General features: G+C 41.8%; 1 protein-coding gene across 2 annotated transcripts in view; it reads right to left on the reverse strand.

The window, feature by feature from the left end:
- Positions 1-21,859, reverse strand: part of carm1l (coactivator-associated arginine methyltransferase 1, like) — a 60,046-nt gene extending 38,187 nt beyond the window's left edge. The window contains exons 1-4 of one of the 2 annotated variants that reach the window (XM_048527706.2): positions 21,561-21,858; positions 10,366-10,491; positions 3,451-3,557; positions 967-1,071 (exon numbers count right to left, since the gene is read on the reverse strand). In XM_048527706.2, the coding sequence (XP_048383663.1) occupies positions 967-1,071; positions 3,451-3,557; positions 10,366-10,491; positions 21,561-21,717 (495 nt within the window). In that variant the 5' untranslated portion in view covers positions 21,718-21,858. Of the gene's footprint in view, positions 1-966; positions 1,072-3,450; positions 3,558-10,365; positions 10,492-21,560 lie in introns of both variants that reach the window. The other variant, XM_048527707.2, reaches the window with a different exon arrangement.
- Between the last annotated feature and the right edge of the window lie 2,709 nt (positions 21,860-24,568).

Below are 24,568 nucleotides of genomic sequence, written 5' to 3' on the forward strand. Positions count from 1 at the left end.
CAACTCGTTGGGTTCAGTGCCTACTGCAGTGCAATCTTAGAGGCTGAATTCGTAATTTCTCTGCAGGTTTACTGTTGATGTGAGGCTGGTACTGGCAGATAGTGTCACACCGATGAATAATTTGGATTTTTTTTGACTAAAAAAATTAAAGGACGTGCTTTGATTGGTAATTTGTGCTGGTAAGAGGAAATTATTGTGCAGTTTGTCTAAGTTTTCTGATAGAGAATGCCTGATCCACAAACATATTAATCTCTCATCAGTTCAATTATTTCTAATTGATTACATGGACCCCAACATTTCATGCAATAGAAAAGTTTAATTATGTATGTGGGGAGGGAGACAAAAGGTTACTATCAGATTCACAGGAGTAAATGATAGTAAGCGCTGTCAGTTTCACTATGCTGCTGCAAAATCACGGCTATGATCAAATTGCCAAATCCGATCTTGCAATAAATGTTTAAAAATAAATATCATATTAATCAGGTAACTCAATTAACCAGAAAGTCATGTGTTGTCAGAGATTATCAAATATTTGCTGCACTGAAAACAACAAAAGCTGGAGATCACAGCCAATCAGGCAGCATCCATGGGGAGAAAGCAAGCTAACATTCTGAGGCTGGATAACTTTTCATCGGAGCTGGGAATTCTTGTCGGAGTGACGAGCAAAACGTCATCTGGCATTCCTCAAAGAGATGTCGAATTAAACACAATGTCGGAGCAAATTAATGCAGATGTTGGAATCTGTACTGAAAACAAAAAGTTATGGAGATCACAGCGGGTCAAACAGCATTCATGGAGAGAAAGGAAACTAACGTTTCGAGTCTAGATCTCTCTTCATCAGAGCTGTTAGCTTCATTTAATTTTAAAGCAAAATGTAGTACTAGCCAACTGTGGGACTGAATACCAATAGGTAATGAGAAAGTAAAACAGTACCCTACCCTACCCCACTAACTCAAATGCACTCACCTTACCATTAAAATCATCATGATTCTGAAGCATTGCCTTTTGATAAGTAGCTGTCTTTATATAGTCTTGCATCATATTCTGTTGTTGTGATAAACAACCATAAAACTAAAAAAAAGAATGCATGGCTTTAAACAATATCTGATCAAGCTGATTTCCTGTTTTTTCAGTATTTCAGATCTTCTTCTGTTTGCTGCTACTGTCAGAACTCCACACTCCCTTTAATTCAACAAAGTTTCCATCAACTAAACATTAGCTCATGAGAATTGGAATCAAACTGACAGTCAATCCACAAAATAATTAACATTTTCAACAGTGACAAAGCAGTTCACAAATATGAATAAGACAAATCAAGGTGTAATGGTTCAGAAATGTTCAGATGCCAGGGAGCCGATGAAGAGTTGTTTAACATGGTGGGAATTGTTTTCTGGTAAGCGTCAATGTTCAGAATTAATCTGAAATAACTGCACAGAGGCTGATGTCCTGTCACCGAGTCACCCTTTATTTACTTGTGCACAGTACACTGGCCTTGCCCAGCCAGCTCGGAGTTAATCTCCCTGAACTAAGGAGATTCTAAATCTCCCGATTATATTGGTCAGCCAGGGCTTCCTGATTGGTCCAGGTTAACAACCTCAATCAAGGATCTTCACAGTACATGGATCCACCTGCTTCCAATCACTATGTAATATAAACCTTCAAATGTTAAAAATTTTTAGCAAAGCTACAATCTGCTTAAATTTAGTTTGTTTGGGCTTTTCTACATGAATCGTACTTTCTACTTTCCTCTCCACAATTCTTGAAGATGTTGTTACTTTATAAATTTGTGTCCATCTTTTCAGAGAGTCCATGTTCAACTCTCCATAAACTGAGTGCATTAACCTTGCCCATTTTCCCGAATGACTAAAATTCCAAATGACAGTGGCCATGCTGCATTGTTCCTCCTCAAAGACCACTCTGACATTTCCAACTCATTGGCTGCAATGGGATAGATAAAAGCAAAATCTAGAGTATCTATCCAGCTTCTCCTCCCAGCCTCAGGCCAAGATCCATCTGTGCCTAGCTCACCTTGTTCATCTATATGCTACTGGCAACACTGTGTGCACATCTGTGAGTTCAGCTTATTTTAAAGCTTTTGAAATTAAGATTGGTTATTGACAAGCTTAGCAATGATAAATCATAGTTATTTCTATCCATCTGATCTTTACCCTTGATTGCAGATGTACCTTTTCAATATTATGTAAAATTTCACATTCAATTCTTTCCATTTATTGACACACTTTGATTTGAAGTTCAAATTGTCAGTCACGATTTGTCATATCTCTAAGAAAAAAAGAAACTGCTGGAGAAACTCAGCGAGCCTAGTAGCATCTGCGGAGAGAGAAACAGAGTTAAGGATTCACATCCAATGACCCTTCTTGAGATCTATCATTTCTATCAACAAATAGTCCAGTAGTCCAGTGTTTAGTAATGAATGAGGAAAGATTATGTTAATGTATTTTTAATTATGTTTTAACCCTATCTTTGAGCAGGATTTTAACAATGGACATCCCCACACCTTCACCACAATTTGGTTTCCAGAGATTTTCGGAAAACAATTGTTAATGTGGCTACTTTCAAGTTATACAGTTATACAGCACAGGAACAGGCCCTTCAGTCCAACTGATCTATGCTGACCAGATAAGAAAACACAGCACAGGGGCAGGCCCTTCAGCCCTCCAAACCTGTGCTGACATGTTTTGCCCTTCTATACTAGAATTAAATATCCTAGATATCCTAAGGTAATCTAGTCTCATTTGCCAATATTTGGCCCATATATATATATAAAGTTCCTTTCATGTTTGTTGAAAGGAGTTCTGTTTATAGATACCATTGAAATCATTCGATTGTTCTTATTTCATTAAAGATGCTGAATAAACAGTTAAACTTTTGATTCATAGAATCCCTGCAGTGTGGAAGCAGGCCCTTCGGCCCAACAAGTCCACACCGAACCTCAGAGTATCCCACCCAGACCCATCCCCCTATAACCCACCTAATCAACACATCCCTATGGGCAATTTAGCATGGCCAATTCATCTAACCTGCACATCTTTGGACTATAGGAAGAAACCTGAGCACCTGGAGCAAACCCATGCAAACATGGGGAGAACATGTTAACTCCGCACAGACAGTCGCCCGAGGGTGGAATTGAACCCGGGTCCCTGATGCTGTGAGGCAGCAGTGCTAACCACTGAGCCACCATGCCACCCAAAATGAGACTTTCCAAGGTTTGTCACTCCCTTCACCAGGAAGAAGGCTACACCTAGCTTTGAGCTCAGATCAGAGGGTTCAGAAACCAGCACGCTCACCATTACACCATGACAACCAGAACCAAGTCATGTTCAGCCTTTACTTCAAATTAACAGCATTTCATTTATCATGGGTTAAATTATCTAAGCCATTGTAAGATATGGTCTGTAATCTTCCTTGGGTACTTGACTAGTTCCTTACCTGGAAATACTGTATTGCAGATGCATCTTCTGTTCGTTGGCTAAATGCTGAACAAGCTTTATTGGAGTTTTTAAACATGTTTAAGGAATTGTAAAAAGTAAAAAACTCTGAAAACAAAAAGATAAAGATTTTGTGAAAACTCAAATTACAAGCCTTGCTTATACAGTGACCATTATGACCACAACTATCATCTAACAGCACCTCTGACACACCCGAAATCGGATTCATTAGAAGTTTTTTAAAAATCAACTCACACCAGTCTTAGAAATGTTCACACAACACCACTTAGTGCAAGCAAAAAGCAGAAATTGCTGGATAAATTCACCTGGTCTGTCAGCTACAGTGAAAAGCTTTGTTCACGAGTGGTACAGGCAGATCACAGCAAGCAAAGGATGTACAGATCAAAAAGCATTAGGTCTGTTCTTGTGTCAAGTTTCCAGCATCTGCCATTCTTTGATTACACCACTGAGTACAATGTGACTGGTGCAACGGAATCAGCATTTTTATACCGGTTTGACCAAGTCTGCTATTTGTTTGGTGCTACAACAGGAAATGTTGACACAGTGAAGCCTCTTCAGAACTGAATAAAACTGAAAGAACTGTAGACACTCTAAATCAGTGACAAAAATAGAAACTGGTGGAAAAGCACGGCAGAACACAGCACCAGCAGTTCTTTTGGTCTGAGGAGGGGTCACTCAATCCGAAACATTAACTCTGATTTCTCTACACATGTGCTGCCAGGCCTACTGAGCTTTTTCAGCAGTTTCTATTTTTGTCACTGATTAAAAACCGATCCAAGCTAATACCAGTTACGAAAAAAATGTACTACTCCTCTCCAGTTTTTAATATATGATAATCTACCTATAATACGTAAGTGGGTTTTCAGAATCTGCAACACCAGTGGGCCAATCCCATCAGTTTAGGAATATATGCAATGAAAAATGCATCAAAACTGAACAGCGGGTGGTTGGGATGGATAAAGGATAAATATAAAAAGAAAAATCTAGAAATGAACAAATACACACAACTCTATCCTGACAGGATCAAGAAAACTTGCATTCACGCTCACTGTTTTTTTGGTCAGATATAATTTACCTGTGGCCTTCACCGTACTGAAGTTATAACATTACTTCAGTCATTTAACAATCAACTGGTTAACACAATGACATCTTGTTCTCTCCTGGAGAAATTTTTTTCATTATCTATCATGAAGTCAGCTCAATGCCACAAAATAGTTTTGTTTCAAATCACATGACCTTAGGCAAAGAGATAGTAGGAATTGCAGATGCTGGAGAATCCGAGATAACAAGGTGCAGAGCTGGATGAACACAGCAGGCCAAGCAACATAGTAGGAGCGGGAAGGCTGACGTTTCGGGCATTTCTGATGAAGGATCTAGGCCCAAAACATCAGCTTTTGTGCTCCTATGATGTTGCTTGGCTTGCTGTGTTCATCCAGCTCCACACCTTGCGACTTTAGGCAAAGTCAGTTCCATTGCCAATAACCTCTGTGACAATTATGAAACAAAACCTTAGCAGTTTTCTGTATGTTGCTTGGCCAGTAGATTTGGAACAAATTATCACTAGAATCATTGGTGTTTTAAAAGTTAAATGGACAGGCCGAAATCCTGTAGCTGAAATGATGCTCTGAAGTCCTGGTATCAATCCCCTCCTGGGACTGCCCTTCTGTTCAATTCCGAAAATGTTTAGCACAAGCACTATTGGTTACAGCATTTGTCTTGAAGCAAGTAGCTCCTAATGGAGTCCAAACTCCTGTAGTTTAAAAATAGAAAGGGCGATGAACTCTCTTTGTCTGGTGTCATTCTAACTCCATTATTTCCTCTGTCCTGACTGCAATCCTGCATGGTAACTGGACATGACTTCCTGCACCCCCCCACCCCCACCCCATCAATGATTGCTGTAGGTAGTTGCCAATAAAATGAACAATGTGATTTCTTCAAACTCTTGAGAATTTTAAAAGCAAACATTGACTTTCTTATTTATTGTCACACATATCTTGTTGCAAATTAATGTGAAAATTGATGTTGTGTGCAGCTGTCTGGTTCTCTCTTAAAACACAGAAAAACAAGCCAAAATATAGAAGAAAAAGGCAGAAAAATGACGAGATACAAAAAGTGTCCAACTCTGCAGTCCTTCTTGTCAACTGGTCTGCCATGTGCCATGGGCCTGGTGGCCAGGCCCTTCACCAGGCCATAGGAATGGAAGTGACTTCCCTTCAACACCATCGCACCTCCACTAATATAACCAGCACCATCTTGATCACACACTTAATTACAGATCTAGAATTTAAAAAACCCAGCAGAAATAAAGGAAACAAGGCCGAAAGGAACAAAGATGTCCATTAAGTCTTATCTCCATGCAGGAGCCCAGGCTGAGTCACGGCCTGGAGTCTCAGGAGGACCTGAGTTCTTGCTGCTGCTGACTCTGCACTAGCGTGAGCTAGAATCCTGCGCTTCTACAGTGCGCTAAATATCTGAAAACCAACCAAGGTCCTGTTAAAGGCTCCATGCTGGTGCACAGCGTGCCACAAAGGAGAAGGGAAGGTATTGGAGATCTACTGTAGGTAGCTCTGCTGTAACGCGTGTTTTGTTAATGCAAATTGGCTGTAATGTGATTGATAAATAGTTGACGCAGTTTGGATAATGCAAACTTTCTGCTATACAGGTATAGTGATATCACAACAATGTGATTTTTTTCAGGGCAATTTTCTCCAGTATCATTCTCTAAAGCGTGAGATTGCACAAGAATGCAACTATTGTACTATGGGAGAACTACCTGTACACTCGCTTTTTCTCTCCTTTCATACTGCCTGGGGTTTTCTTGTGTTTTGGGGTATGCAGTAGACTGCATGTGTTTACAACAGTTGGTAATAAACTCCAGCTGAACTGAAGGGACCTTCGGCCTGATTTTCTGTTGTTGGACTGGGCAGGAGAACATTACATTCACACCCTGCCGTCCTCTAATTGAAAGCTTAAAAGAGTTAAAAGCACCTTTCTATGACAGGTTACACAGTAACACTTTGTATTTCGACTTTGTTACTGCAAGGTTTTTCTCTTTGCGTTTTTTTATTTTTGTCAGCAACAATCATTAACCCTGCTTGAAACCAAAGGCTGGATTTCTACCCCCACTGAAGGTAAATTCCTCGGAAAGGAGTGACTTTGTGTCAGGGTGAGCAAGGAACGTGCAAACAGAAACATTCAAGTAGAACATTGCTTGGTCCTTATTTAGACAAGATAGTTCAGCAGGTACAAACAGCAACAATGGGGATATCTTCATACATTGGAACAGGAGTAGGTCATTCAGCCCATCAAACCTGTCCCACCATTCAATGAGATCATGGCTGCCCTGTGGTCTAACACCATATGCTCGCTTTTGGCCCTTTCCTCAATACCTTTGCTGAACAATAAATGTATCTTTCTATCTTTTGAAATTAACGTCTAATCCAACATTGATTAGTGTTTGCAGAAGAATTCCAAGCTACAAGCGCCCCTTGTGCGTAGAATCTTCAATCTTCTTACATTAAAAGTGCTTAATGAAAACAACATTCAAATGCTTTCGTTCCGTGTAAGGTCTGCATGGAATAAAAATATCCTACTCTTTTTTGGTGCCTGTGGAAATATGGTTGTGAAACAGTAAGTAGGATTTCTGAACTAACAACCTGACTGTCCATTTAATTTTAAATCACTTAAAGAACTCATGGTTCCAGCGAAAATTTACTCCAATTCTACTGGACAAGCGAAACACAGACAACTATTAACAATAAGAACCAAAAAAATTGTAGATGTTGTAAATCAGAACAAAGCCGGAAATTACTGGAAAAGCTCAGCAGGTCCTGCAGCATCTGTGAAGAGAAATTGGAATTAACATTTAGGGTCAAGTGATCCTTCCTCAGAATTCAATTAAACTATTAACTATCAACAACAGCTGTTACAAATTAATGCAAATAAACTGTAGCACATTCACATTAGAATGACTAATTTTCTTCTGTATTTTCATAAAGATTTAAGTAAAATAAAAAGCTCTCTACAATAAATCGAACACTTGGCAAGTTCACTGATACCACACTCTCCTGCCAAAACTGTATGCTGCCTTTCCTGGTACAGCTAACACATTACAGGGACAATTTTCAAATAAAAGACCACCCATCTGTCACCCAAACAAAAAGACAGATGGTGGATGAAAATCATGGGGTCCTTTTGTCACCTGATTGACCCTCACGACTCAGAGCTGTACTTTCAGGCAGGCTTGTTAACAGGTAAACCACTGCTGTCTGGGGAAAACAGGCTCTGCCCTTTGCGTAGACGCATTTGCAACTTTCCCATGCAATGGGTGGGTCATGCAAATTTTACGTTACAATCTATCGCTATCCAGCCCACGTATGGAGGCTAGAGGGGTCTGGTCGATAGTCTACTCCTGTTCTTTTTCTTATGTTCTCTCTTTAACTTGCCCAAGGAATGCTCAACTTACAGAAAAAGAGATGGTTCCTGAAATTTCTCCATGACCTCCACAGAAACCTAACACAGCATTACATCTGACAACCTGCATTATTCAACCATGGCTGATTGCATTCCACAGAAGACTTTCCCATGGTCTCAACAGCAGTAGAACAATATTTACCTATAGTACGTTAATCAGTGGTGAGGCAATGGCCTAGTGATGTTGCCGCAGGAATGTTAATCCAGAGACCCAGATAATGTTCTGGGGACCCGGGTTCAAATCCCACCATGGCAGATGGTGGAATTAATAAAATATCTGGAATTAAGATTCTAATGAGACCATTAACCCATTGTTGATTATTGGAATAACCCATCTGGTTCACTAAATTCTTTTAGGGAAATGAAACTGTCATACTTACCTGGTCTGGCCTACGGGTGACTCCAGACCCACAGCAATGTGATTGACTCTAAACTGCTCTCTGGGCCATAAATGCTGCCTAGCCAGCAACACTCTCATTCCGTTAATGGATAAAGGACCTCTATCTACACCTACTGTCATAATGGTTAATTGTATCCTTAACTAGATAAATATCAGATTTATTCTTTGCTTTCATTATTTGCTTTTCTTTCGTACCATTCTGAGGTCAAACATCCATTCAGCAAATTGGATTTGGTAGTAAACTGCAAATTTACTACATTAAAAATATATTTCTGGAAGTTCTGAAAATCTTAGCCATCAGCTTATTGCAGGATTGAAAATAAATGGTTTGTTCCATCATTTCTTTAAAAAAATATACTTTCTTTGCAAGTCTATGTATAGTTGGAAACATACAGAAAGAAAGAGATTTTCAGAGAATCCTGACTGTATGTAAACAGGCCCTTCGGCCCAACAAGTCCACATGGCCCCTTGGAGTATCCCACCCAGATTCATCCCCCTATAACCCACCTAAGCTACACATGTCTGAACACTACGGGCAATTTAGCACAGCCAATCCACCTAGCCTGCACATCTTTGGACTGTGGGAGGAAACCGGAGCACCCGGAGGAAACCTACGCAGACAAGGGGAGAATGTGCAAACTCCACACAGACAGTCGCCTGAGGGTGGGATCAAACCCGGGTCCCTGGCGCTGTGAGGCTGCAGTGCTAACCAATGAGACACCGTGCTGCCCCACGCCCCTTCCTTTTGGTATTTTTAAGCTGAAAATGAATTTCTTCCTTAACCATTCACGACGGCCAATACTGATGAATTTGTTCATTCTCTAGCCCTGAACACATGGGATGGGAATGAACGCATGGCTTTTGGGTAGATGCAATGAACAAACCTAGATGTAGGTCTGCCAACAAAAATCAATGAGCAAAAGAAAGTAACAACATAAAATTATATTCAATCACCATGCAAGTCAGCATTTGGCAAAGCATAATCTAAATCTGGGCACTAACGTGGTCTGGTGAATACCATATCCACTAATTCTTGTTAATATCTTCTAAATGCATCATTTCTGAGAGGTGAAGGAGCCTCATCTACCAAGTGAAAAGTTGAATAAATGGCCAAGATAATTATTGCCACAACTTTGGAGGGAGCCAATGGCATAGCGGTATTATCACCAGATTATTATTCCAGAGACCCAGGCAATGTTCTGGAGGCTCAGATTTGAATCCCACCACAGCAGATGGTCAAATGGTCAGGCTCCCATGATGCCTACTGTGGTAAATGCACACTCAAAACTTTCAGATTGAAAGGTCTGTGGTTCAATCCAAAAAAAAAGTGAAGATTACTCAAAAGGCAAAAGCTGAATCCAATTTCAAAATGCAACAAATAATTGAAATGATTCTCACCAAAAGGCATTGTGGTTCAATTTATTACATCTTGATATAATGGGCTAAATTTCCATCCCAAGGCTTAAGTAGGCCTGAGGACACGTATTCTATTTCCCAGGCCTGTTTTCAAGGATGCTAGTGTTTTAGGCGTGACCTCATCATTGGATGTCTCCTCAAATATCTCCACTCAGATCACACCACAGCTAGTGCCAGGTATCTGACCCAGAGTTCGGTCCACCATCAGATCAGAATCATGAAAATTATGGGCAGGTAATGGCCAAGTGGCAGGATTGCTAGACTATTAATCCAGAGACCCCAGTAATGTTCAGGGGACTTGAGATCGAATCTCCCCATGGCAGAGGGTGTAATTTAAATTCAATAAAGATCTGAAATTAAGAATCTGATGATGACCGTGAATCCACTGTTTGAAAAATTCTATATGGTTCACACTAACGTCCGTCAGGAAAGGAAATTGTCATCCTTACCTGGTCTGGCCACAGCAATGAGGTTGACTCTTAACTGCCCTCTGGGATGGACAATAAATGCTTGCAGCGCTCTCATCCCACTAATGATTATATATTATAAAAATTTGACATCCATCACAGAGCACTGCCTGACTGAGCCCCTAATGCACATACTTACCATTTATTGACTGAAACTGAAGTAGCACACTGCTGCATCCCACTGTAATGAGAAAGGTCTGTTTCCCCACGCGACAACTTTCCGTCTCCTGGTTCATGGAACACTTGAATACGCAAGCTCCATTTCCTGCAAGGAAAGACATCTTATGTCAGAACACATCCTTGGCTGCCATAGGTTGAGCTAAGTCCAGTTGCATCGTCAATTTCTTAGTAACATCTGAAATTTACGAGAACATCAGGAAATAGAGTAAAATTATTGCTCCAGCCTTTCTGCATAATTCTGGATTTATGTATATTTTAAATTTATTGTTTCCACGCACACAGAAATATGAAACACATTTCTTGGTACAGATGATGTTTTGGTAGTTGATTTATTTACAGAACCAAAGTATCATGATTTCTTCCAAGGAAATCAACTTGTTCGGCTCATTTAGCTGTTTCCATCAAGAGGCAAGTCGTAACAATGCTACAATTAGCCAATGTAAAAGCTGAGGGGATATCTCAGCAGAGATCTTTAAGATTAGGCATGGGTTTGAAAAGGCATATAAGTGGGTTTGAAAGGGGAAGGAGATTGAAACTCTACCAAAACTCTGTCTGGAACATGATGCTTCTGCTGTTTACATAGGGTCGAGGAGCTGCATGGCTGACTCCTGGTCTTAGTTTCTATGTTTAATGTGTAGTGCTAGTCTTCACCAGATTGACATCTTAACTTTAGTTACACCAAATCCTGTTCCAAGTATGTCCTTCTACATGCTAAAGTTGATTAAGTTATAACTAAGTTATAAATTGTGGTTTAACATAATTCTGTTGTTGTTAGCAGCTCACAGTTCCACGTGGACGGTTTGAGCCATCTGAAGCTGTCTCTGTTCAATATAGTGCTAGTGTTACAAAACAGGATGGATGGTGTTCAGATTGTGAATACACAAATTTGGTTTCCATGAAGACTGTGCGATGACCGCTCCTACCAAAAATGCTACAACCAGATGCATCTGTGACAGGAAGAATGAGGAAGGTGAGGTCAATTAGATGTCTTTGTTTTCTCGTGGCATAAAACAGGCCCCAATTTGGCAGCTACGTCCTTTAGAACCTTTCTGATGAGCATTGGCATCCTCCAATTCTGTGCCTTTGCTAGACTTAGTGCTTCTTTAAGGGAGTATTCAATACAAAGGAAAACTGACTTATCACTTGAGGGAATGAGTTAGGTAGTAATTAGCAGGTTTCCTTGCCTTTGTTTGACCCAATGCCATGAGACATCATGGAAAACTGAACGAATGTTGGCCACTCCCAAAGCAACATGTTGTACCCAGGAACAGCGATGAAGGGAGTCTAGGATCTTGGCTGAAAGATATGGTTCTGTGAGAATGATTATGTCAGACTGTTCTTTGCATAGACCAGAAAACAGCTCTCTCTCTTGTTGACACCTGTCACCAGACATTAGTGTGGAGAATATGCCAGTGTCCAGTGGACTAGGGGCGCATTTGTCATGTCTAACTGGACCAGGTATCTCTTCGGTTTTAATCTTATTGAAGTTACTCATGGTAGTCTTGATCCAGCTGAACAGTTTGCTAGCACATTTCAGAGGGCAGTTAATAGTCCATCATATTTTATGGGTCTGAAGGTACATATGGGACAGACCAAGGACCAGCAGCAGGTTGTCTCTCTCGATGACATTCATGAGCCAGGTGGCCTGTTTTTGTTCTCCTAAGATGCTGCTTGGCCTGCTGTGCTCATCCAGCTCCACAGTTTGTTATCTATGACCATTTAATTTAACTCTTTTCCCAAAGTGCCATGCTAACATTTTGAGCCGTGTGTCCGATCGTTAATGGAGGCTGCTAGCATGTCAGTTCTGTAACACAACCGTTACACTAGATACCTGTTAGTAATAAATCTAGCAAAGGATCCTCTATCCAGAAAGTGGCTAGAATTGTAGCACATGATAAACTTAAAACAGGGTAATATTAACTTGGGAGGAAAAAGGGAACAGCAATGACGATGATGATGAAAGGATGAAATGAAGTGGAATTGGAGGAGACTAACATGCAGCTTAAACTCTGATATGGATTAATTTGACCAAGTGGCCTGCTTCAGGACTATACATTCTCCGTAATTCTATAAAATAAAGCGATCCCGAGTGCTTAGCAAAGGTTGTAACAAGTCATACAGAAGTGTTTCAGCCATCTACCTGCGGGTGAAGGTCACCACATTTCACCAGGGGATTATATAGTCAGTTTATTCACTGGAGTTTAGAAGAATGATGGGGGTCTCTTGGAAATCTATAAAATTCCTAACAGGACTAGACAGGTTAGATGCAGGAAGGATGTTACTGAGGGTGGGAGAATCCAGAACCAGGGGTCATTGATTAAAGATGAGGGGTAAACATTTTAGAACTGAGACAAGGAGAATTTTCTTCATCCAGGGAATAGTGAGCCTGTGGAACTCACTACTACAAAAAGTGGTTGAGGCTTAAACATTGTGTTTTCAAGAAGAAAATAATATAGTTCTTGTGGCTAAAGGGATCCAACGGTATGGGAAGACAAGCCAGGATCATAATGACCAGTGGAGAAGGCTTTAAGGGTTGTGAATGGTGCATTCCCACCTTCTATCATTATGTATCTCAACTTGGCTTTTTCAGTTTCTTGAAGGCAAGTGTTACCTGCGCTCAGTATTATTCCTGCCTTCACAGCTGCAGTGAGGAATTTACCAAGTGTAGAAACTACAGTGTGCGCACTTGTATTTTACAAAACACACAATGCAGCAGCAAACCGTAGCAGTAATATCCAGCATCCACAGCGTGCCTTGTTTTTATGCTGCAGTCATGCTGTTACTCAACTATTAATTGCAAATTGTGAGGTACTCAGCAAACACAGCAATTGTGTAGGAAACTCATATCTGCCTGTACCAACAAATACACCAAGACAGTCTCCTTCTCCCTGATGAGAGGAGGTTGTTTGTTTTAATAACCATTTCACTTGCCTCGGTAAATCTTTTTGATTGACTGAGTCAAGCTAATCTCGTGATCCTCATGTTAGCTCATTCACAGGCAACACACACAACTCCCCAGAGCAATATGACAGCAGGGAGTTGCCTCTGCTTTCTCGAACATGAGAAATCACCGAGGGAACTGGGTTAACAAGCCATGGTTCAAGAGTTCGACAGCCTGTTGTCACACTCTATCCATCCTTAAAATGCCTCAGCACTAAAATAACATTGCAGCTTAACAACACCTGCCTGTCCCTCGAGACTTACCATATGATGCAGCAAAGCCTTCCACACTACAGTAAAGAAGCACTGCCTGACAAATGCATTATTTATAAGTCAGAGATACAGCCTTGCAGAATTTTTGAGAAAACAATACATTAATTGCATGCGCTGCAACAGAGATTACATAAAAACAAGGGACTGAAAACATAAATTATGTTGATCTTATAGCTGGACATTAATAGCTGCTAACTGGTTTCAATTACATTCTTGTTAGTTTCAGTTAGTGAGCATTAATAAAGATGGTGACATCATGATAATTCCAGGCTCATGCTTTACAGACATCAGACAAATCCCACCATTGAAGCCGGTGGGAGTTACATTCAATTACTTAAGTCTGAATTTGAGAGGGCTCTTGTGTCACAATTGTAGCGTCCCTATCTCTGAGCCAGGAGAGGTGGGTTCAAGTCCCTCCTGGTCCAGAGACATTGCTGAATGGGTTGATTAGAATCTAAATCTGAAACTAAAAGCTAGCTTCAGTGCTGATGATCTGAAACAACTATCCCTTTCTTGTAAAACACCTATCAGCCCCTTTGGGAATAAAATTGGCTATCCAGACCCAAGCTGCACTACAAAGGGGATTAGTGAACCAGGTGGGTTATCTCTCTCCAACAATCAGCAATGGTTTCATGGTCATCATTACACTCTTAATTCCAGATTTTTATTGATTTCAAATTGCACTACCTGACGTGATGGGAGCCTGACTCCCGGGACATTACTTGGGTCACTGTGTTAATAATCAAGTGGTAATGCCACTAGACCATTGGCTCCCATATCCCTGAATTCGAGAGGGAAGCTTTCCTTTTTGTGATTGCTGCCTATTGCTGACCCTGTTGGAAGTACTATCACGGGAACATTGGGTCAGGACAGGGTTGCCTTACAGCTGAGTAACCGTTTAAAGCTCACACAGGAAGAATGGGCACTGGGTAAAGTGGGACTGAACACTCATTAAACCATCATTGCGCAAGGAGTCATCACAGGAGAGAACTGGAAGGGAAACAGCTAAAATGAAATAATCCACAAGAACGTTTGGGCAGGATTCTTCCAGTCCCGATCCGGTGTGCTGGGTTGAGAGAGATCTGGCAGCCGCACTGGGAATCCTCCTTGATGCAGTTCTTTCATCCAAATGGGTTCGAGCAGTGAGACCAGATGAGAATGAGAACCTGCCAAACGAAAGAAGACTGCCAATGGAAATGAAGCTAAGGCCCGTGAATGACAGTTGCCCCAGGCAGTCGGCATTCTGCGGGAGCTGAGCCCTCCACATGGGGAAGCTGCTGGATTCCTGGAGACAGCCCCCTGACTTCCAATCAGGGAATATTGGAGCTGGAGGCTTCATGCTACAAGGAGGGAGGGCCCACAAAGGGAAGGCCTTCACATGATCCCATTGGGCTGTCTGAAGGGGACTTGGTCCCTCTCAACTCCATTCTTCTTCCTCCCTCTCTGGGGAAGCTTTTGTCTTGAGGTGTCTTCTTGAATTCCCACCAATGTCAGCAGTGATCTTCGATATTGTTCCTCTCCTGAAGATTCTCATTGCCTGACTTTACAGACAACCTGACACCAATTTCAAATCACTTCATACTGCGTGAGTCAAAATATTTACTGGCAGCATGTTATTTGACTACGGTAGCCATCAAAACCAAATGAAATCATTTACTCACCAACAGTGAGGTAACCAGTAACGAGAAACATGGCTGATTTCACACTCCACTCAGACCTATTTTCCCAATCAACCTGTTCGTGGATGTTATCACACAGCTCTAGAGCAGGTGGGACTCTCAGTCCAGGGGTAGGAACACTACCACCGTGCCTCAAGAGGGCCCTATGTCACCAGATTAAATACAGTGATCTCAATATTATACTGGCTTAGGTTGGCTAACTGGAATACTTCCGTTCTCACTCACAGAGCACTCAGTGACAGTGACTTGTTTGGTTAAAGGATAAGTCTAATATTTTACTTTGAAGGCATTAACACATGAGAGATACAAACCCACAGATTTTAATCAAGTTTTAGCAGCTCCGAGTATAAGCTTAATAAAGTCTAGAGTCTTGGTAGGAGTGTGATAGTGTGATAGTCTAACTTCAGAAGTTCAATAATTTGAAAGAAGCAGCAATAACTCTGTCTGTCAAGAGGCAAGGACAGACCTATACAGGAATTGACAACAATTAGCCATGTCTGGGAGAGGAAAAAGTCAAAAGCTACATAAACAACATTTGTTTTAACAACTACTGATGTTTAGCAACCTTGTGCTGCAGGGACGACTGAGTACCTTGCAGAAGAGTTAAGGAGTTAACTGCAGGGAAGCTGCATCTTCAGACAATTGATGCCAAATGTAACAAGGAACAGGGAAGCTACTTCTGATAAGGCAGCAAGCTACAGACAGGATGGCTCCAGAGGAGTACTCCATAATTTGGATGAAAGAATCTAAAGGATCATCAATCATCATAAACTTGGAGGACTGAAAACTGTACAAGCACTGAAAACTGTACAAGCATTCAACCCCAGGAACCTTCAGCTGTAGTACTTCAAAGAACAATACTGCACAAGGATTGAACCCTGGACACATCCAGAGACAGACACTGTTGATTGGAATCGTAGCTAAATTCCACCAGTAACTGGGTAATAGCTAAATTGTGTTGTGAGGCTTAGCTTGATCACTTAAGGGGTGTTATTTTGATTGCTTCATGCAGTAAAGTTTAAATAAGTACTTCAGTTTTGATTGTCTGTGACATGTCTTAGTAAGTAGCTTATGGTAATTTTCCCATAATAGGAGGCAATGAGTCAGGACTGAATTTTTTTGGGGGTGTGGAGAATTTAAAAATTCATCCAGCTTTACACCTTGTTATTTCAGATTCTCCAGCATTGGCAGTTCCTACTACCTCTGCCAATAAACTCATCCCAGCATGCAAGGGAAATGATTATCCAGAACGATTACGCACCTTATCTTCAATAAAACATCATTTTGATTCCATTCTGGTATTATTTATCTTTGGACAGAATTCTGCCGGCAAACAAAGAAAGCCCAGCATTCATGATCAAGCTTGTGAAATGTAGTTTCCAAAGCAATCAGAGCCAGATTTGTCTCAGTTCACTTCTAATGAAAAAATAAGCCACAGTGCAGCCTCGTTTTATTCTGAATTGTTCTCAATTCTCCTCTCTGGATCGCAACATAACTTATATCAAGTGATTGAATTTTCCCTTCACAAATTCACACACTTCCAACGCATTATTTATTTGGCATTATTCTAGCTGCTGACAAACATCTATTGTCAATTTAACAAGTTGACGATTGGTGCAGCATGCAGTCTCTTGCATGGAGTAAATGATCCAGATGTTCACCTCGATCTTTCACTCCAACAATTACATGATTCAGGAGCTGTTAATGCTCAATCCAGGGTGCCTCCCTGTAGTTCTGTTAATTGTCCTTTTGTTGGAAGAGTGTGCTTGTCATGAGGCTGTGTTAAACATTAGCAGGAGGGCTCCATCTGCACTGGAAAATGTGGGCAGGTAAAAGCCAATAGCCGCTCCCCAGGTTTCAGAATCACAGGTAACGTTGACAACAAATCCTTCCAAAGGATAATTTTCTTTCTTCTTTAGGAGTTTGCGATAAGGTTTCATCAAGGTCAGAATAGAACCTTTCCTACATTTTTAATCACACTTTGTATGGAACCTTGATACAGTAAATAGCTCTACCAGAACAAATGTGCTTTCAATATTGTCGCTTAAGAAGTTCACAAAGCTCCTCTGAAATGTCAAGGTCCATGGAAATGTGACATTTCACCTCCAGAGCACTGATATTTCTATAGTGTCCTTCTTGACCACAGCATATCCTTATTGTAATTCAGGAATAGGCACACATGATGTGCGCAATAATGACTACATGAATGTTTTTGTGATGACTGAAGGACAAATACCGGCCAGGGAACTAGGAAAGACCCCAACATTCTTCTCAAAATTGTTGTCTGGAGCTCAATTTGCCGGTTGGGATTCTCTGCCTCAGGTCTTTATGTGACTGAACAGGCCAAGACTTTATCCATGGATCCTCGGTAACATGGGACAAGACTTAAAATAGTATCGTAGGATCTTTTACAGCCACCTCAGAAAGAAGACCTGACCTTGGTTTAACATCTCATTCTGAAAGACAGTGCAGCCCTTCTTCAGTGTTGCTCAGAGAGGCGAGTCAAGATTTTGTGCCAAATTTCTGAAATGCAATTTGACCTCAGAAACTTTTCGTTAAAGTTAAGTTACGGGATGTGGGCATCGCAGGCTGGGTCAGCATTTATTGCTCATCACTGACTGCATTAAGAGTCGAACACATCACTGTGGGTCTGGAGCCACACGTAGGCCAGACCAGGTGAGAATGGCAGTAAGGACATTAGTGAACCCGATGGGTTTTTCCCAACACTCAACAATGGTTTTATTAAAAAACTTTACAAAAGTGGTCACCTTTAGCCCCCAGTATTGCTGGCCTCATCCACCGACACATTCGGATCTGCAAGCCCACTCCACCAGGTGACACAGTTCAGTGACAGTGTCCTGGGACATATTCCCTCTGTGGTAACACTATACCTTGCTCATTTGGAGCAAATGGCATCAAGGCCAATCAATTCTGTGCCTTGTGCACATCATTTGCAATTTGACGGGTCATTCAGACAACTTCATGTGCAGGATGTTTGCCAGCGGCTTGAGGATCCTGCTGATCCTGGGTTTATTAGTGTAACTGTTGCTTCCCAATTTCTCTGTTTTGTTGTTGTATCGCAGTCACAATGCCAATTATCCCTGCGGTGGCTCGATTTGCTGAACTTGCAGAGGGAACATGAGCAACACATCAGGTCCGGAGTACCGTTAGCACTCAATGTTCATATCACACATACGTGGTGGTTTAAAGTGCTTGGTGCAGTGGAACACAGTGTGCTTTGCCGCAGAAGACCATGGGAAACAGCTACATCTCTGACATAGTGACCTTATTCTGTTGCATGCATCATAAGCCATGTCACATAGTGGGAAATTTTAAGTCCAGAAGGATTACTGAACCTTGTCTCTCCACCCCAACGCCATCCAATCCATCCCTGCTTCCCGACTCATCACCACATCTCCCCCACACTCGCCTCTCCATTTTGATTTTCTAGTCTGCGTTGATGATATTTTGACCGTTTAAATGAATGGCACAGAAACTATTATGCATGAGTTCATGAATGAGATCCCATTATTTGTTGCCCAGTTCCCCTTGCATGGCTACAAAACAAGAAATATGTATTTACTTTCACTCATGTGTTATTGGTAAATCCTATGAAGAGAGTCCATGCTAATATGTAAGTACTGTTTGGACAGTGATTTATGTGAGAGCTTTATCAAGTTAGGGCGAGAAATCAGCAATATGAAAACTGTCAATACACTTCTCAACTTTAAATATGTTGTCATGTTCCCAATTTTGCTGGTTAAATAATTCTGAACAAACATTCTTTGGAAAACTTTCTGAAGAAGGGTCTAGGCCTGAAACGTCAGCCTTCCTGCTCCTCTGATGCTGCTTGGCCTGCTGCGTTCATCCAGCTCTACACCTTGAGTCAGAGATTCTGTTCACTCTGAGGAAGGCATATCAGTGTCTAGGACCATCTATGTCTAAATAAAGGCTGACTTGTTGATGGGATACCAGCCTCTGTGGAATTATTTCAGTCATTAAATCCAATGCATGAGAAATTAATCAATACCAGCAGCAACAGAGATGAGCAAGAACTGCTGGCCCAGCTAGCAATGCCCACATCTACTGAATGATTTTATTTTTAAGTAGCTTCAGCCATCCCTGCAAGTGTCAGAGATGGCTGCACTACAATTCTGAACTTTAGTGAATTTTTAATTTGCTTCACATTTTCTGAAAAAAAACAAGCAAACAAGATTTAGATCTTGCAGGACGAGTTTGAGATTTATGCATTAGCTGATTAACAGGACATTAGGGATGCTGGTGGTCCCATGCTGTGTTAGGAGAGAAAGCTAAATGTGTGTGAGCAAGCTGCGTAAAGGGTCAAACATTCATGGAACACTGAATCACATTCTGGAATTTTAAAAGAAAAATCTATGGTCTTCACCTAAGAGTCTGCAACTAATTCCTTCTTGATCTGAATGGTCCCTGTCTCCGAACCCCTCCATTGATATGATCTCTCTGCGCTTCTCTGCTGCTAGCCTCTTACTTAATTACTTGCTGACCATATCTTTAAGTGCCAAAGTCCCTACATACTGGGTTCCCTCCACTGAATTCAAACTAAAGTTAAATTCAGGACCAAACTATTCTTCACGAGTGATCAAAACTTGGAATACAGTTCCACGCAGTGGCAGAGGCAAAAAGCCAGAAACAGTTTAAGAAATAATGTAAATGTTAGGGAAAGGGGTTGCAGTGTGTTTTTGGATATATATGTGGCTGTCCTCACCTTTATTTAGTTAAGTCTTTACAATTACCCTGATTTCACATAAGAATACCCGAAATCCTCCCAAGCAGCTATGAAGGCAGAAATTACATTAACACTTTAAGTGACCATTTATCAATGGCCTTCTCAGTTTCAGTCATTATGCTACTTCCACAGATTTTTCCCACATATATTTTTATCTTTAAAAGTTACTCTAAATCTGATCTTAAAACACTGAACAAAATAATTCCCACTGGCTGTCATTTTGCAACTTCGATCGTCTTTTCCATGCATAAAACCACACTGCCATGTGTCTGGAATCACATACTGACCAAACTGGATAAGGGTGGGAGATTTTCTTCCTTAAAAGGGACAAAAGTGAACTGTTTGTTTTGCTTGACAACAATTTAGCAGTTTCATGGTCATCCTGCCATTCCGATGTATGGAATTAACTGGGCAAATTCCTCATTATGCCAAGATGGTTTTTGAAATGAAGTCTCCAGATTATAAATCCAATGACCTCACTGTGCTACCACAAAATCACCCTCCAGATCTACAGGGGTGCTCTCTCATCAGACAGAGACACTTGGTGATGATTTAACCTGAGGGTCAAAACACCTCAGGCAAGGGGAGAGGTTGAGAAGGAAAGTCCTTCATAGTAATCTTAGCTGGTGTGGGAACTGGAGCCTGCTTTTGGCCTCACTCTGCATCAGAAACCGCCATCCAAGCTAACAGTATTCTTACCACATCAGTAATAAGGATCCACTGTAGGTAAATTGAAATAGCGGTGATGTGACTGTGGTTATCGGTTAGTCACATAAGGTCACATCACATGGCAGGAATACTAACACTGTTTTACAGTTTTAAAGTACAGAAGTGTAGCCAAATTAAGTGATTCAATGAATACATGCATATTTTTGAAAACTCACCTAGCTAGGCTATAAAATTTAAGCTGTTGGTGTTCCTCCCATTGCTTTGCAAACCAGCTGAGCTAACCAATCCCATCAATGTTACCGTGCACATGATAATTCACCTTGATGGTCAGGTTCCTGTGTGAAGTTAGATTGCCTTTAGTAACACAGACTGAACTTGTACCATTTTGTGGTTAATTTCAGTCTGAATTCAATCCACTGCATATTGAGGCAACTTTGTAAACATCTGAAGAAGGGTCGAAACTTTAACTCTCTTGCTTTCTCCACAGATGCTGCCAGATCTGCTGAGTTTCTCCAGCAATTCCTGTTTAAGATTTCCAGCATCTGCAGTTCTTTGTTACAGAACTTTGTACACTCCATTCTGAGCCCTTGTTGTAGTGAAAAATAAAAGCAACGCCTTCAGTACATTACATGCAGGAGCTTTTTAAAAATCAATAGCAATGTGGGGTGAGTTGTGTTTTAAGGTAGTATGTGGTTGAAGATGTATTGAGCCTGGACTGATTTACACTGCAGTAAACCTCCTGCGGCCCTGCCATTCAAACTGAAGCAAGCCCAAGGCCAGGTTTGTTTCGTACAACAGGGGGAGAGTGAAAAAAAACACAAAACTTACGGTCAATCAGACGCAGAGCCGCTCCTTCCTCCTCTGCTTTCATTTCCAGTTTAAGGGGCTGTTGGCTCTCCGGGGAGTGAGCGAACTGGAACCCTCCTTTCTGATCCTCGTTCACAAAGACCAGTGACACACTGTGTTCCTGCACCGAGCCAGCCATCGGCAGACAGAACCGACAACAAAGAGCCTTCGCTACAAGCCGCCAGCGAGGCTACCGAGAGCACAGGGCGACGGTAACCGGAGCTGTACCGTCCCCAAGCTACAGAAACCTGGATATCTCCTGTCCCCTGCTGGTGAACTCTGGTGAAAACCGAAAGAGAACTGCAGATGCTGGAAGTCAGAAACAAAACCAGAAATTGCTGGAAAAACTCAGCAGGCCTGCCAGCATCTGTGCAGAGAGACCAGATTGCTGAGCGAGGGTCGCTCAGTTTGTGTTTCGGGTCGAGTGACCCTTCATCGGCAATGTTTAGGGGAAATGGATCTGCAATTTGTACAATAAAACTAGAACAGCTGATTGTGGAGATCTGAGATTTCTGTTTGTGTGACAATCTGTAGATTTACCCCTCTCCCACTTGGAACTGGTGAATGTTTGGTAAATGGTAATCTGAGCCAGTGAGGGGAATTGAACTTGTGCTGTTGGTGTTACACTGCATCACAAACCAGCTGTCCAGCCAACTGAGAGATAGTAGGAACTGGAGAATCTGAGATAACAAGGTGTGGAGCTGGATGAACACAGCAGGCCAAGCAGCATCAGAGGAGCAGGAAGCCTGACATTTCGGGCCTAGACCCTTCTTCAGAAAGCATCTGTGTCTAGCTAACTGGATGCTCATGTGTTGTGTCCCCTCTCTGTAGGTGCCTGCCCTGTCTCTATGAGAGTAAGGAACTCCTGGACACAGAATGAGCTTTCTTGTCTCCCTTTGATCTAAAACCTGATGCTGAGCTGAGTAAAGACAGGTCCTAACTGTAATCTGCAGCTATTCTGCAGAACCTGAGTCTCCAAGGTGAGTATAGGAGTTGGGAGGTCATGTTGCATCTGTACAGGTCATCGGTTACACCTGTTTAGGAATTCTGGTCACCCTGCTATAGGAAAGATATTCAACTTGAAAGGGTTCAGACAAGACGTACAAGGATGTTGCCAGGGTTGGAAAGTTTGAGCTACAGGGAGAGGCTGAATAGGCTGGGGCTGTTTTCCCTGGAGTGTCTGAGGCTGAGGGGTGACCTTATAGAGGTTGACAAAATCACAAGGATCGTGGGTAGGGTAAATAGACAGGGTCTTTTTCCCTAGGGTGGGGGAGTCCAAAACTAGAAGGGCATTGGTTTGAGGTGAGAGGGGCAAGATTTAAAAGGAACCTAAAGTGCAACTTTTCTGCACAGAGGGTGGTGCGTGTATAGAACGAGCTGCCAGAGGAAGTGGAGGAGGCTGGTACAGTTACAACATTCAAAAGGCATCTGGATAGGTACATGAATAGATCAATATAGGCCAAATGCTGGCAAATAGGACTAGGCCAGATTGGGATGTTGGGTTGGGGTGGAGGAGTTGGACCAAAAGGCCTATTTCTGTGCTGTATGACTGTGATTTCCCATGGAGCGATCTGAGTACTCACATGCCAAAGTCACCAATGAAAACACAGATTAGCGTCTTTATCTTTAGCTCCAGTCCACTGATATACTGATATACTGCTTGATATTCCCCAACCTGTCAATCTGGAGGTTAATCCTATGTATAACTTACAGCTGAGTACAGAGCAAATCTTCTGCCAGGCACCGGTCTTGCGTCTCCAGCCGCGCGCTCAATGTCAAAGACCTTGATTGGTTCTTCCTGTCTGTCAGCTGCAGAGATGTATCAGTGATTACACTAAACAGCCAGTGACCCTGATGCAGTGTCGGGAAAGAACCTGTGGAAGTGTGCTGGCCATCACAGCTGGTCAATACCTTTGAGGGCTCACAGTCTTTTTCCTCCAAGGCATAGGGCTCAGGCTGTGGTCTCTTCCTTTGTTGATGGTGCCTGGGTGCCACTAGTGTCTATGGAAGAGAAGGGACCGATTTACTTAGTGAAGATGCAAAGAGACTTATAGAATCATACAGCACAGAAACAGGCCCTTCAGCCCAACACATCCATGCTAACCAGGTTTCCTAAACTGAACTGGTCCCATTTGCCTGCATTTAACCCATATCCCTTAAACCTTTCCTATCCAAGTATCCATCCAAGTCTCTTTAAAATGTAGTTTTAACCAGCCTCTACCACTTCCTCTGGCAGCACGTTCCATACACGCATCACCATCTGTGCAAACAAGTTGCCCCTCAGATATCATTTAAATCATTCCCCTCTTATCTTAAACCTATGCCCTCTAGTTTTGGACTTTCCTACCCTGGGGGAAAGACCTTGGCTATTCACCCCATCCATGCCCTTCATGATTTCATACATCTCTATAACGTCACACCTCAGCCTCCTAGGCTCCAGGGGAAATGAGTCCCAGCCTAACCAACCTTTCCCTATAACTTAAACCCTCCAGTGTCAGAAATAGCCTCATAAATCTTTTTGTGCTCTTTCCAGTTTAATAACATCCTTCCTCTATCAGGGTGACCAGAATTGTGCACAGTACTCCAAATGTGACCTCACCAATGTCTTGTATCTCAGTAAGATGATGTCCCAACTCCCGTACTCAGTACTCTGATGAAGGAAAGCATGTGAAAAGCCTTCTTCACCACACTGTCAACTTGTGATTCCACTTTCAAGAAACTATGTACCTGGCCCCCTAGGTCTCTTTGTTCAACAACACTCCCTAGAGCCGTACCATTAAATGTGTAAATCCCTCCCTAGTTTGACTTACCAAAATGCAACATCTCGCATTTACCCAAATTAAACTCATCAGCCAATCCTCTGCGCACTGGTCCAGTTGATCAAGTTTTCCTTGTACTCTGAGATTACCTTCTTCACTGTCCAGTCTACCACCAATTTTGATGTTATCCACAAACTTACTAACCATTTCTCCTACATTTTCATCCAAATC

This window comes from Stegostoma tigrinum, chromosome 3, assembly GCF_030684315.1.
Source record: "Stegostoma tigrinum isolate sSteTig4 chromosome 3, sSteTig4.hap1, whole genome shotgun sequence".
NCBI lineage: Eukaryota > Metazoa > Chordata > Chondrichthyes > Orectolobiformes > Stegostomatidae > Stegostoma > Stegostoma tigrinum.